The 15974-nt window shown below is 43.1% G+C and overlaps 1 protein-coding gene across 1 annotated transcript in view; it reads right to left on the bottom strand.

Moving 5' to 3' along the window:
• Positions 1–18: 18 nt before the first annotated feature.
• AQP9 (aquaporin 9) overlaps positions 19–15974 on the bottom strand; it is a 39800-nt gene continuing 23844 nt past the window's right edge. The window contains exons 2-6 of the mRNA XM_082448181.1: positions 14849–14975; positions 9485–9622; positions 7990–8108; positions 5985–6202; positions 19–1016 (exon numbers count right to left, since the gene is read on the bottom strand). Of these exons, the coding sequence (XP_082304307.1) occupies positions 842–1016; positions 5985–6202; positions 7990–8108; positions 9485–9622; positions 14849–14975 (777 nt within the window). The 3' untranslated portion in view covers positions 19–841. The remainder of the gene's footprint in view (positions 1017–5984; positions 6203–7989; positions 8109–9484; positions 9623–14848; positions 14976–15974) is intronic.

Raw genomic sequence — 15974 nt, 5'->3', positions numbered from 1 at the left:
TTATTAAAACTCCAAAAAAAAACCTCACCCCAAATTTATTTCAAATAGGAAATGCCAAGTAGTTTCAGAGAAATAAAAAATTCCATATATCAGTCTATTACAGTCTATTATAGGCCCCTGGAGACATTCACATGTGCTTTTTGTTGTTTTTTTATCATCACAAAGCAGTTGAGAAACTGGATAACTCTGGGAATTCTGAGCTTTATAACAGTTTGACTGAAGGTGCATCACTTGATGTAGAGCAATTTCTCTGGTGCTTGTAATTCACAGACCCTTTTGACCAAAGTGACAGGGAGGAGTCTGACCAAGAGGAAATTCCTGGAATGTACAGTGTTGGAATTGACAGGGAAGGAAGATCAAGACTTAGCAAGACTAAGTGTGGCCTAGGAAGGGAGGCCTCTGATAATGTTCTTCAGCAGATGAAAAATATGATCTAATGGCTACCTCTTTCCTTTGTTAGTGCTTCAGTAACAGTGGGAATAAAACCAGACAATGGCGGTCTTCGTAACTTAGGATCCAGAAGAGTGATGCCCAGAAGGTGTACATGTTCTGGCAGCTGCCAGTCCCACTTCTGGCTGGCCAGGAGGGGCTGGCCAAGGTTTTCATCCAGTTATTAATCTTCTGAAAGGTATAGGATGCATTCAGAGATGTTCAGCTTTCCATGTGACCTTAGGCAACTCAACTTCCCTGAGGTTTTGTTTCCTTATTTGAAAGATGAGCAGCATGATATTTACCCCAGACAGTGACTATAAGGATTAAATTAGATAATGTGTGTGAAAGTGCTTTGTGAAATGTAAGGCCCGGTAGGTAGCCCATTGTAAACCCAGAACTGAGCGTGCTATTACATTATCACATTAAGTTCATGTTTCTCTGGTTTGTCCTCTGGCTGTTCTTCCTCGCAGTCTGGGTTAGGATCCGGGTGGTGGATTTCAATGACAAGAACATAGATGAGGCCTCCAATGATAGCACCAACAAAAGGGCCCACTACAGGAATCCACCAGAAGTTATTTCCAGCTCTGAAATCAAACAAAGAAATTAGTGATACACCACTTGGCCTTCTTCCTGGTATTACTGCTAGTTATTCACTAACCAGCTAGTCATTTCTCATGCTCATGACTCCCTTTTAAATCAGCAAGAGCTAAGTATAAGGGCACTCACTGTAGCTTGGCAACCATCATCCTAGATTTTGCAGTATACCTGATTTCAGATGATCTATTCCATTCTCCTATTAGTACTTGTGAGAGAAATGACCCGTTTATTTTCCTTTCAGAAAATATAGTCCCCGAACCCATGGCTACAATTGAGGGCATTTAGGGAAAGTTCAGGTCGATTATTCAGGAGTTGCCTTCCCCTCAAACTGAAATAATGAGTCTTGGGGATTATGAATGGTTGGGAGATGTGGAGAGATTCCTGGACATGATTGGTATATGAGGGCAATTACAAAATAAACAATCAGGAAACATTTGCCAATAAGTGAATTTAAAAAAATCAAAGGTAGAGATATGAATTACCTACTAAATATAATTTAGTTCAGTACTTATATTTTGAGGTCACAGCTTACTTAAACTTACTCTCTGATAAGGACTTTCTGCCATGTTTCCCTCTCCCCTCCAGAAATCCTCAATGTCAGCACATTGTATTGGAGGTATAGTTCTGAGAGAAAGCAGGTGCCTTTGCGAATTGTCACCATCTCTTTTGGATAGAAAATCCATTTAAATAATTCCGTAGAAAGGACCATGAGTGGTCAGAAGCAAGTAAAACTATACAATATGTTGTTTAAGGATATGTGCATTTGAGATAAAACTTTTTAAAAGCAGGATAATTATGAACAAAAAATTCAGAGTAATGCAGAGGAGGCAGAGGAAACAAGAGGAACACAACTACGCATGGGAATTTCACAGTGTTCTATTTGGGGGAAGGACTCATGGCTGCTGTTTTTATTTTTATTCCTAACAACTATACATATTTCCATGGGACCTTTTGTTTGTATCAGTTTTTTATTAGAAAGGATAATAAAGGAAATAAGCACAGAACAGGGGGCCTGTCCTAGAATTCATGAGATTTAGTTCTAATCTCAGGAGGGTCCACAAGGTCTTTGGGCAAGTCTCCTCATCTCTGAGCTTCATTCTTCCATCTGAACAGTGGTCCCTTCCACCTGTATCATCCAAGCACTCTCTTAGATCCTGAATCTTATATCATCAATGCAGGCTCACAATAAGATAATAAATCTTAAGACCATAAACGCAGGCTCCGGGGAAGAGCACCGTGATTAAGCACAGTGGCCAGCAGATGTCACTCTTACTGCACTGGAAAGAGGTCACTGCACTCAGCTGTTCTCACAGCGCCCTTTCCCATGCCTCCAAACCCAGGCGGAATTTTCTATGAGAGGCACCTGGGCTTTAAAGAACTAGGAGTCTTCTCTTCAGGTAAGCACACGAAGCAAGTTTAAGCCACCTTATTTGGTCCATCTCTTCCTTTCTTCCATCACTGGTTTGTGGCAAATCTCTTACTGTCATTTAACAGATTAGGGTCCAAGATATCTGCTGGCACACATGTCCTCCTTTCACTGGCTGGACCCTCTTGAGCTGGATGTGTTGCACCAGGGTCACAAGGCTTAAATGGAGGAGCTCTGATGCGGTTCCCTGCCTGGCCTCACAGGTAAACAAGGTCATTTGCACACTATGATTTGGGGGATGCCAGAAATATGTCTGTGTTAATTGCTTACGGTACCATCATCAGGGATTCATTCCTTTGGTTAAACTATTTTAAAAATTAACAGTACCCCTGAGATCCTTCATCCACTAAGTTATCAACACTTTAAAGTGAATTAGTGAAGACCACTTGCTTACATCCTAATACTTAAGGGAAAAGCAAGAGTCAGCCAGGGTCTGTCTTGCCCTTGTCAGACCTGCTGCAGCCCCGCTCCCGCTGTCATCCTCACTCCGTGCCGTGCAGGGGCAAGTGAGGATCCAAGGCAGTCTCGGTTTTATCTGCGACCTTGAGTGTGGATCCAAACTAGAAAGTCCCCTGAGATGCTTAGCTTGGATGTAGAACCCTGAAAGGATGGGACACTTTAGGGACACTTTGGAGTCCTGTTATCCCTAAAAGGTTTCCTTGGGAACTTTTTGGTTGAGGATTATCAGTCACTCTAGCTATTTCCTAACTGGTTTCTGCTGCCTCTACTCATTTTTAATCTGTTCTGTATAATAATGTCGGATCAATTTTGCTAAATTGAAGTTCTAAACATGTCAAACTTCTGCCCTAAATCCTTTGTTGCTCCCTATAACCTACAGAAGAGGGAGCAGCAAAAACCCCAAAGTCTCGTTCTGGGAATCTAGGTCCTCTAATGGTCTGAAACAATTGCCTTTCCAAGCTTCTTCACGTACCCTTCCAACTAAACTAGATCATGTGTTATTTTAACATTCTGTCTTGGGATACAGAATCCTCTCTGCCTGAAATATCCTCTCTGTCCCCTGTTTAAGCATGTCCAAATACTACAAAATGCCCCTACTTCCACCCCCATAATTCTCAAATTTGGAGCTACAAGCCTTCTCTCAACTCTTGGAGTTAATTAGTCAAATCTCTTTAATGGCACTTGACAGCTTCAACCTGTGTAAGAGCCTATGCTCACTACTCTGAAATAGAACGTAAATAAAACAGTGAAGGGCAACAACAGTGAAGGGCATCTTTAGCACAGGGCCTTGAATAAGAAATCAGGTAGCTGTATGGATGAATTAATGCATGAATGAGGGGAAAAGACCCTGATGCTAACAAGGGACATGGTGCTCAGAGTTTGGCATTAGGTGATTTCAGCATTCTCCCACAGACATGGTCTCCTGCCGTATACTCAACAAAGCAAAGCAAACAGGCAAGATCTCTACCTCTTTAGAACCACCATCACTCTTAGAACTTTGGGTGAATCACCAAGCAGGGCTCAAATAGAGGTCACATCACTATGGGGCACCTTTGTTCTCGGTGTCTGTGTGAAGCTCACAGAGGTGTCTTGATGGTGCGGGCAGTGGTCTCCTGGAGTGAACCTCAGGAAATTGGGATTAAAGGAAACTCATGGGCCAATTCTGGGCTTTGGAAATAAGGAGATCTTTAACGTATGCTTTTGACAGTCCATTGGAAGAATACAAATGATCCTTCCTAGTTGTCATTTTGTTCAACCTTTTCACGTTCTAGTATGATCATTCTAGAAGAGAGCTCCTCAACTGTGGCACTCTTAACATTTTTGGCTGAGTAATTCTTAGTTGTGGCGATCTGTCCTGGATACTGTAAGATGCTTAGCAGTATCCCTCTACTGGCCTCTACCACTAGATGCTGGTGACATCTGCCCCCACCCTCCCCAGTCGTGACAACCCACAGTGTCTCCAGGCATTGCCAAATGTCCCTAGGGGCAATATCACCTCTGGCTGAGAACCACTGCTCTAGAAAATTCACTGCATTGTTCGTTTCTTAAAGATAGGAAATGTTTCTTGATTCTTTTTTATCCCTCATCTCCTAGGACATGTGTGTCACATAGCATTTATCCATACTTTTATTCAATAACTTTTATTGAGGCTTTCTATGCGCCAGGCCCCATCCGAGTCACAGTGGACACAGCAGTGAAAACATGGTCAAGGGCTCTGTCCTCATGATGCTTACACTATAGCGTAATGCTAATGCTGTCTGTGGTGGTGATCAGAATGGTGTCAGTGATTTCAGTAGCTTGTGTTTCATGATGGTGAAGGCAACCCAAACTCTTAAATAAAGTCATCACTTGTGTACAACTATATACAGGTCAGCATTAGGGACACTCAAGTGTTTTGTTCTCACAGCAGACATTAAACTAAAATTTGCTCACACATGTTTTCCCTGCTTCTCTTTCTCCATGTTAGAGCCCTGTTTCCTGGGGAACAAAGGTGGATGGCTTTCCCAGAGAGAGATGTGATGAGTGGATGAGGACTGGCCACCATGACTAGTGGGGGGACAGTGGGAAGGAATTAACGGGCAAAGTTTGTCTTGGGAGCTTGGTACCAGCAGTTGGCATATTTCATCAGCACATTCTGAGGTGTAAGGCACGGGGTCTTGCCACTTCCTGTGCACAGGCTCTCTTTGATGCCTGTTCCGCCAGGAATTTCTTATGCTTCAAGAATTCAAGAACCAGTGATTAGGACTCCGCACTTTCACTGCCGAGGGCAAGGGTTCGATCCCTGATCGGGGAACTAAGACCCCGCAAGCCACATGGCATGGCCAAAAAAAAAAAAAAAAAGAATAAGCTCAGCACTCACTTCTTCTGTGGTGCCTCCCCCAACTTCCCTGGGCAGAGCTAGTCACTCCCTCATCTGTGTTCCCTCAGCACTTTGTTTCAAGGGTTACCAGAGCACTTGTTACATTGCTCAAGGCCAGTGTTTTATCTGATTTTGAAATTTCTTTGCCTGGCACAGTGACCACAGCCTAGGTGGTGATCAAGGAGGATCTGTTGAATGAATGAATGAAGCGAAGCTAGCATGACCCACTAGAAAGAGCCCTATAGTAGTATCAGAAGATAGAAATTCTACCCCTTTGTCACAAAGTGAATATGTAGACAAGTTCTACATCCAAAATAGTCACATAAAACCATATACCAATTGAGAAATTATTATTATTATTATATAGGACAAACCTATCTCTTTGAATCTATCTAGAGCCTCTCTATCTTTCTCTGTCTCTTTGTCTTTCTCTCTGTCTCTTATTATGTCTCTGTGTCTCTTTGTCTCCCTCCCCCTTCTCTCTCTCTCTCTCTCTCTCTCTCTCTCTCACACACACACACACACACACACACACACACACACACACACCGTATCATAAATCACCAGTGATATGTTCCACACTTATGATGAGGATGCCCTTAACCTCACCCTCCCATCTGCACTCTCTTGGATCTCCAGGTCAAAGCACAGCCCTCCCCATTGAGGCACAGTGTGAATCTTCCTCCCTCCTCCCTGACCGTTGTTACTTACGTGAAGACCTCAAACCCCCAACCTGCCAAGGCGGTGAAAAGTCTGGGACTCAGGTCTCGAGCTGGGTTCATGGCACAGCCACTGTTCATTCCCAGAGAGGAAGAAATGACAACAATCAGGAAGCCAATGACAATGGGCTGTAGGCCTTTGGGGACTCCCAAGTTTCTTGAGTCAAAAATGGCAAAGATGACAATGAGGAGGAACATGGTGGCCACTACCTGGGGAGGGAGAAAATATACAAGGGATTTAGCTTATATTCTTCCCCCTTGCCCACCTCAAAATGCACCCATTCTCATTAAAAACAAACCTAGTAATAAGTAACGTACGCTGGGTGAGCACTCTGTGCCAGACCCTTATCGCAGCAATCCTAGACATGGGTGCTGATATCATTCTCCTGTACAGATTAGTTACCTGCCCAAGGTGACACAGTCAGTGACAGTCAGGTGTGGATCCAGAGAGTTCAGCTCTAGAGACTGTTATCTTTACTACACTATCCTGCTGAGCTACTACCAGCTAAATGGAGAGCAAGCTACAGGCTGGAAAAATGAACAAAGGGGCTCATTCAAATTGGTGAGAGAAACAATGTGAGACATCAATAGATGAATGGGCAAAGGAAATGAAAAGAAAATTCATAAAAGAAAAATAGATTTAAGAAACAAATAAGAAGGAAAAACTGACTCACAATGAAAAAAAGTGCAAACAATACCAAGTGTTAGGGAACTGATACCACTTCTCTCAGGCTTTCCTAATTAAACTAAGCATATACTACACTTTTGAAAGGCAATTCATCAGTAATTTAGCAACATGCATTTAAAAAAATCCATAAGATTATGTACTGAATTTGACCCAGTTAGATATTTTGAGAACCACATCATGGAAATAATCTAAAATATGGAAACATCATAAAGCAAATATGCAAATAAATAATTAAGCATCATTTATAGTATTGAAAAACTGGAGTCCACATCCATCAATAGGGAAAGGGCTAACTATATTATGAAGTGCCCATTCTATAGTCTATTATACAGCCATTAAAAACAAATATAAGAGCTATCTGGTAACATTTTTAAATGCTTATGATATTAAGAAAAATATGTGCATTATATTTTATACTTGAAAACAACATAAAAACAAGTTGTAAGAGATTATACAAACAATGACAGCAGGTATTCTTAAGTAGTGTGGTACAGTGGGTATTTTCCCCACTCTCTAGTTTCTAAAATTTCCAAACTGTTATTTTACTTTAACAGCTAAATGATAGCTTCTATTTACCAGACACTTATTATGTGCCAGGTACTTCATATGCTTTTTCTCATTAGAACTTCACACCAATCAGTGGGATAAATCCTATTTATTCACAGTTTACAGATGAGGAAATGTAGATAGAAAGAGGTTAAGAAACTTGCCCAAGGGCACACAGGTCATAAGCAGAAGAATCAGGATAAGAACGAGGCAAGTGATTTTAGACCAGAATAGTTGTGCTGTTGGCTACACGACAGATGCTTGGATGCAGCTTGTTTAAATGTCATTAAGGCAGAGACACTTCTAGCTGCCTAGAGAGTCTGGATAAACCTATGCACGTGGGGAGACACAGAAGACCTGTGATACTCTTAAGCTCAACTACTACACTTCACAGTCCTTGAACTGAGATCACAATGTCTTTTCTTGAGGCCTCTACGTTTAGATCATGTGCACAAAAGAGACAGTTAGGTGGAACAAACCCCATTTGCCCCTACAGGGGTTGAAATGTCCAGTCATGCACTTTTCTCTGAAACTTGACTGATGTGGAACAAGTGTATGTATTAAAGAGGAGGCAGGAAACCCTTAGTGGTATCGACTTTGGCAAGGGCAGGAATTTGTCAACAAAGCTTGGGTTATGCGTAGGGACCTCTGACTCTGGAAACACAGCCTTTCCTTTCTGATAGGCCTGTAATGTTCCTATGCATCCCCCTTATTAGATTATGTCTTTTCACCAAAGTTAGGTCTTTGTTGAATGTACACTTACTTGGTCTGCAAGTGCATTCACCAGAGACAGATACGGAGCTGGGTATGTTGCGAAAATGTGTGCTGTTGCGTTTTCTCCCACGACGAGCAGTTTTCCACCAGCAAAAGACAGAAATGCATCTATGGAAGACAGAGCTCTGGCATGTTAGTGTCCTCTGGGCAGAGGGGAGGTAGGCCTATGCCAGGTCTTGTGCTGAATAAGTACAGGAGAACCCTCAGGTTCAGCTAGGCAGATCCATATCATTTGCCTCTTTTCACTTCACAGTATGGTAGCTTTAGAGATACCCAGAGAACTCCCAGGATAACTGAGAAAGTCCCGGCTGCCCTTGATGGTTCACTCCACGTTTGAGCCAAATCCTTATCCAGTGGGTCTTGGGAACCATTTTTCTTTGAGGGGAATTCTTGGAATTTTCAAGATTGACTAAAAGCCAAGGTGAAGCTTGGACTTGCTCTAGGCAGAGTTCATGATTCCCAGAGGGTTCTCAGTAACCCCTAATAGCAGTCCAGAATTTGAGGGCATCAAGGTACAGTGAAGATGCCCTTAGAACAAGAAACACAGCAGTCCCCGACACAGCCAGCACCACCCCAGGCCTCTCTGGCCACAGCAGCTGGTTCTCTAGGTTTCTGGTCTGGTCTTGAGTAATTCTTTAGTCTTCTTGCACTCTAATTCTTAGGATACTCTGTGGGAGTACATTTCCACAATGTACCTCTCAGGCTTGGCTCATAAATTCTAGTTCCTAAGGGCTTCAGTTTGAGAGTCATAAAGTATTAAGATTCACCTTGGGTTAGATAGAAGGAACTACTTTAACACTTGATTTTATGGAACCCCAAGATTTTTTAGTTTGAAGGGCCTAAGAAGTCATCTAGTTCAATTCCTTTATTTTCCAGAGGAGGAAACTGAGACCAATAAGGTCAGATGACTTACTGAAGTCACACAGCCTTGTACTTAGTTCACATGGAACTAAAGTCTGGGTCTTTGATCATCAGTACTCTGTTTCCCCCAGGACTGTTGCAGAATGGAAGCCCTGGCTATTGGATGGAAGGGAGAAGAGGTTCCCCACCCAGCCCATTTCTCTGCTATGCCTCTTCCTTCAAAGACTTTATTCCAGATTCCTTCTTTAAATACTTACTCATCATTCTCCTTGCCACAAGTCAACGGCTCCCTTCCCAGCCAAATCAGAGAAAGCCATGGAGAAGCCAGTGGCCTATTGCTTACCTTGGCATTGTTCACACTGTAGTGCTGGTTAGGTCTAAAAATATAGTTCCTTTAAGTTCTGCCCTCCATTTAAGTTGTGACCATTTTCATTAAGAGGCTTCCTGAATGTGCCCTGATGATAATGTTGGCCCCATTATTTAGAACTTAGGACTCTTAGAACTGCCTGTCAAGTGTAAAACGTTTCCTGTTCTTACCTCATCTCACCTCTTCCTACAGGTAATTCTGACTTTCAGCTTATAACCAGCTCTCCCTAATCTCTGGACTCAGGGGCCCTACTCACCATAATAAATGCCAAAGAGGGTTGCAGCCCCTACAAAGGCTCCCAAGAGCTGGGCCCCCACATAAAAGGGGAATTTGAACCACTTCATCCGTCCAAAAAGACACATTGCAAAAGTCACAGCTGGGTTGATGTGGCCACCTGAAAGGAAGATAAGGTGATTAGGAAAGTCAGAGGGCAGGCCAGCCAGGGAGAATTATTGTGAAGAAAACCTTATCTAGGGACTGCAGGCAGAATTCAGCCTTCTAGGTGAGGAACTGTATGTGAGGAGACAGAGGTGTGTGTGTGTGTGTGTGTGTGTGTCTGTGTGTGTGTCTGTGTGTGTGTTTGAGTGGAGAGGAAGAGAGGACTAATAATCCCCATGGCATCATTAGACGCTGTTTAGGAATTTTAGCTTTCTCAAAAGAAAGTCAAATATATAAAGAAACTTGTACTCAAGTGGCTCATTTTCTCTCTCTCTCTCTCTCTCTCTCTCTCTCTATCTATCTATCTATCTATATCTATCTACTGGGTTTTGCCTAACTATAAAGCAGTAACCCCAAAGAGATTGATATAAACCATTAACTTCAGTATATTTTTAAGTCAATATACTTATATACTTGTAAGATTTAAATCTATATCTAGTCCTTTCTAAGTCCATGTCCAGAGGATACAGAAACAGTCTTAGGACTGAAAAGAGATATCTCTTTAAGGGGAAATGGCCCTTCCTTTGTGGGCTGTGCCTCTCACTGAGGTAAGGGGCTCAGTTGATTTTGAGGTAGTCACAGTGTCTGAGTGGATTTTCTGTAGTTTCTCTGCATAAACGATGTATATCTCACACAGAGAAATGGAGCGACACTTCCTCCACTCCAGCCTAAACTCTGACTAGAGAAATCAGCTTCTTTGATTCTAACCCAGTTGCAAGGTCAGGTAGAGGGCTTGCTCTGGGGTAGGTTACTGATATCCCCAGCTGGCTTTGCTAGTAACAACAATAAAAACAATGCCTATTGAACACTTGCCAGATGCTGTCATAGGGGTATTACATGCACTTGATCCTCCTAAGAACCCAGTGAGGTGGGTACTAGTCCAGTTAACTGCTGAGGAAACTGAGGCACAGAAGTAAAGTAACATTTTAAGGTCACATGGCTAATAAGTGGTAGGTCTAGGATTCAAATTCAGGTTTATTTGAACTCTTGGGCCTATGTTCTTTTCTAGACCTTCTTCACCAAGTTTATAAAGGTTTCTCTGCCTTAGAAGGCAGGGAAAAATTTTTCAAAGATCATCTTTGAGCATATGGGCTTGATTCCTAGGGATGAAGGACACTCATATGAAGCATGCCAATGACATTTAGTATGGAGGGGGCATTAGAGTAACTGTCAATGTGACCACACTGAAATGTGGACCTCTGGGTTGTGGAAATAGTTGTAAACAAAGGAGTGATGATGATGATGATGACACTTTGCCATTTGACCCCCCACAGAACCTATTGATGAGCTTGTTTTGGGAAGCCTTCCCCCCTCTCCCCTGTCCGTGAAGAAAGCTATGCTTTTCCTGAGTCTCTAAGCCAAAGTGGGCTTGAAATGGGGAGGGGTTCTGACTGCTGACTACACTGTGAGGGTCCTTTCTTCACCTGCCTCTGCCACTCTGGGGCTAATATGAACAAGAAAATGCCAATATATCAAAGCACAGGTGACTTCCTGAAGCCTTACACACACATCACCTGTTTTGTTTTACTTTTAAATCTAAGAGAGTCATAATTCTGGAGACTGGCAGGAGTACAGCTTACTAGGGAAGCTGGGAACAGGGGTTAGAAGAGGGGAGCACCCAGGGCAGTGGCAAGTTCCTGGAGCCAGCCCTGTTCCTCTTCTCCCAGAGCTGGTTGGAGGGAGGGTAGCCGCCACCCAGCCAGCCTGGAGGAACCCACTGTGAAAGGACAAGGGGATGTAAGAAGTCACCTCCAATCAAAAATGTCTCCCCTCAGATGAGTCCACCAATGGGAGAGTTACTGTTTAGCAAGCTCCTCTTCCAAAATAAGACTTGCTGTAGGTAGGTCTTATTTAGCCCCTCAAAAGCACCCTGAGGCAGAAACTGTTGTTCACCTTGACCTTGACATGCTGCAAGGCATTCAGTAGGTTTTCAAGATATGAAAGTTGATATATGTGGAATCTAAAATATGGCACAAATGAACCTATCTATAAAACAGAAACACACTCATAGACATAGAGAACAGACTGGTGGTTGCCAAGGGGGAGGTGGGGAGGGAGAGGGATGGACTGGGAGTTTGGGGCTGGTAGGTGCCAACTATTACATTCAGAATGGATGAACAACAAGTCCTAATGTATAGCACGGGGAACTATATCCAGTCTCCTGAGATTAAACCATAATGGAAAAGAATATAAAAAAAGAATGTCTATATGTGTATAACTGAGTCACTTTGCTGTGCAGCAGAGACTGGCACATCATTGTAAATCAACTACACTTCAATTTAAAAAATTGAAGAAAAAAAAATATGAAAGTTGAAGAAATAGAAGTCTTTATTCAGATAGCTCAGACTACAAAGATCTACAGAGGGAAAGTTGTTTGGGGGTCAGAGAGGCTGTGCCGGGAGGGTGCTTTGCAAAGCAACGAGGAGAGTTTCTCCTTGCAGAGATGCGTGATCACTTGGCTTTCCCGAAGGACAAAGCAGAGCAGTGTAGTGGAAAGAACATGAGTGCTAGAGTCAGGGAAGGCCACACTCACATCTTGGCCCTGCCAAGGTGGTTGTGATGATCAGATTATTCACAGAAAGAGCCCAGGGGGATAGCTGGATTCCCCGAGGCCTGAGATGAAAGTCTTACATGAGCAAGGTGAACTCTTTCAAGGTTCTGTCCTAGACGAGTCTCCTCCCCACCACCCACAGACAACTCTGTGATAGAGATCATCTTAATATTTTATTTGTCATTAAGCAAAGCTATTTTGATTTTTCAGTGAATTTTTATTGCTTATAAAAAAACTACATCAAAAACAACCGCCATAGTCTAGGTACAAGCTGGCAGTGTAAACACTTCGTGGGGGATGGTGCATAATTAGGGCATTATGAGTTCTGATTGGCCAGATTGGATTGCCAGACTATTGGCAAGTTCACAAGGGAGCAGGGTGCGGTAACTGCCATGCAGTAAGGTAATGCTTTATGTTCCACAACCAGATGTCAGCTGACCTTACCAGTCTGGACCACAAAGTGGGATCCCATTTATGTTTATGCCTAATATACATTGGTTATTTTTGGAGTTCCCAAAGAGGGCCTCACATATGCCCACAAACCAGCATGTTAGCTGCAGCCACTGTGAGAAAGTCACCTCCCCTACACAGTCTTCCTCTCCTGTTCCTGGCCTGCTGAAGCCAATACTGAGTCTGCACTGATGTCATCAGTGGGCCAGTGTGTTGTCTGTGCATGTTCCCCCCAGTTCTCAGGGAGCCTGAATATCAGTTCCAAACAGAGATGGGGAGATAAGCTCCTTTTCCAACTCAATGCTACCTTATATCAGCCAGGCTCAGAAACTGCTCTCCTTGCATTTTGAGATCTCACGGTCTCTCGTAAACAATTTGGACAGCTCCCGAGCCTCGCCCAGAAACAGCCTCTAGTGCAAACAGTCCCATCAATTGTGGCCCTTACTCCTCTGAGCGCAGGGGCTTAATCCCAGTCTAAAGGCCGGATGGGAAGACTCCACACCATCCTTTACTCCCTCTTCCCCTTCCTGCTGGTCCCTGTCACTTCTCCTCCTATCGTGACTCCAAATATACCAATGGATGCAAACAGACATTGACAGCGCTGCTGGTAAAGGGTGTTAGCTACATTGGTAGGGTCTGGGACCAATTTATCCTAAGTAAATATTTGATGAAGTTTAATTCAGGGTGTTATGCAGGTGAAATACTGCAAAACCACATCTCCACCTTAAAAAAAATCACTGAAAATATACCTACATTTATATTGCCTGGTTTGTGGAAACAACACCTGTGTGAATGTAGTTGGGAGCGTGAGGGGAGGCAGTGGAGCATCCTGCTTGCTTATTTGAAGCCAGGAGTGTGTTCTGTGTCTGGTGTGAAGGCCTGCAGCTGTAATTAAGCCTTGGCACATTCAGGGTGTTCCCCTGGTTATTCTTGTGTCTTAGGTAGGCAGTACAGTGCTGGGATCACAGCAAAGGCTCGGCAAGAGTTTGAACAGAAACACTGCTCATGCCAAACAAACCACATGTATGGGAATCTGTAACCTGGTCTGCTCCAGGATCTGAGTCCGCCTGTGCTATGGAAAGGCTGACAGCTAGCAAATGACTGTTCCAAGTGCCCAGCCCGTGGACGCTCTGTGGGGGTCTGGACAATCATTCTTTCGTGCTCCAATGGCAGTACTTGTCACCAGTCCAGCCAGCTCAACTGCAGGATCCTCCAGGCGGACCGTACTGCCCATAGGCCCTGCCTGTACTGTCCTTCCCATAGTAGACCACTGGAAATGTTGTATAATAATGGGGATCTGTGCTTTGCTGTCGTATAGACCTGGGTCAAATCTTTGATCTGTCTCTCTGCCAGCTGTGGGACTTCTGGCAATTTACTCAATCCCTTGGAGCTCCAGTTTTCTCTGTAGAATGGACAATAATACTGGCCTCAGAGTGCTGCTATAGAAGTGAGAGGAGATAAAGTATGTATAGCACCCAGTACAGTGCCCAGCATGCAGGGGGTCCCTTCTTCCGTTATCACCAGCAGTCTTGCCTTAGTTCTCTGAGCCCCCAAACAAGGCTGCTGAGGATTCTGCAAGCCTTTGGGAAGTGGATCATTTCCACAGTTCCTTCCTAAGGTCCCAGGCTGTGTTAAATATCATTTCATTTTGCTTCTCAGAACCTTGAGAATGGCTTCTAATTAGCCTACCACTCAGGACAGAATTGGACCAAGACCTTCTGACTAGCCCTGTACCTCCATGAACACACTAGCTATTTTGCAAATGACCTAGGCTCTCTCTGATTGCTGTGGATAAAGGTCCAGGGAATTGCCTCTGTTGGAGTGATATTCACTGGGCTATTCACAGCGTATCTGGGAAGTGGTTTCCAAGCGTGGGGTAGAGCTAGTAAAAGATTCTGTTGATAGATGAAGAATACTATTCAGTAGCCAGATTTAGGAATCAGTCAGTTCTGAGTTCCAACCTCATCTCTGTCTTTTGCTAAATGTTGCCTTTGTGCCAGTCACTTACCACTTGCTGGCCATTTAAATTTTGTCATCTATAAAAATAGAATCAAATACATATTCTTGCAGGGCTGTTGAGATCTAGAAAAACTAAGGTCTGTAAAGTACCCAGAACTGCGCTAGTACATTGGAATGGTTGAGTTAATAGTAGCTATTATTATTATTATTTCTATTACTTACCAGAGACACCTCCAGCAACATAAATGGCCATTACTATTGCCAATGAAAATCCAGTATTGATAGTGATGATTCCTCCATGACGTCCTCGACTGAGGACAGCTTGGGCAACAGAGCCACATCCAAGGACCTGGAATGAAAGGGAACTCAACAAGTAAGTGAAGATGGCCACTATCAAAGACAATGGAAAGTCAGAGTAACAACATGCATTTTTCAAGCACGCTCATGGATTGGACTGCCATAGGCCTCGTACAAATCAAATTATAATCTTCCAGCTGTGCACAGATAGCAAAATGATGGTCCCAAGGCTGCATCTGTCTTATGGATGAGTTTTGTTAAGACTGCACAGTGTTAAAATTTTGTATGAATTTATAAACCAAGTAATTTGGTCATCATTTCATAATATATATAAATATCAAATCATTATGTTGTAAAACTGAAACTAATATAATGGTGTGTGTCAATTATACCTCAAAAGGAAGGAAGGAAGGAAGGAAGGAAGGGCAGGAGGAAGGAAGGGGGGGAAGAAAGGAACATTTGGTGAGGGAGGGTTATTGGGAAAGATGAAACAGTCACATACAAGTTTGGTAGGAAAACAACAGGGCAACAAATGACCATCAGCCTTTGTCACTGTGGTTTAAAGAGCCAGTGTGGCCCTGGAGGAATAAGTTCTGGGCTGCAGTATCATTAGATCATTGCTCTTAGATGTCAAATAGCCACAACTTTTTCTAGAATACAGGTTCTATTTTGGGTTTTATAACTAAAGAAGAGCAACCAACTGGAGGGAGGGCTCAGCATCAAGTAATGGATATTATTTAAGGGCATATGAAGAAAGGTTTCAGAAACAAACGTATTTAAGGAACAAGAGATTAAGAATGTGAAGACTTCTTATCTGGAAGATAATAACCAGCTCTTGTGTCTCTTCACAAAAGGATGAGAAAGGAAGTCTGAACCTGAAATATGAGAGGTTGCACATAAACCATTTCCTGATAGTGATGAATTAATTCTGAATAGCTCCCTTGGGACCCATTTGTGGAGTCCTTCAGAGAAATACAATTTACAAACAATGGATATTTAATACATATAGAATGATTTTGGTTTACTCCTCCCTAAAGGCAGAGAAATTACC

The sequence above is a fragment of the Balaenoptera physalus genome (genome assembly GCF_965194825.1).
Source record: "Balaenoptera physalus genome assembly, chromosome: 2".
NCBI classification, from domain to species: domain Eukaryota; kingdom Metazoa; phylum Chordata; class Mammalia; order Artiodactyla; family Balaenopteridae; genus Balaenoptera; species Balaenoptera physalus.
The sequence above is the reverse complement of the archived record's forward strand: the minus strand, read 5'-3'. Positions and strand labels throughout refer to the sequence as shown.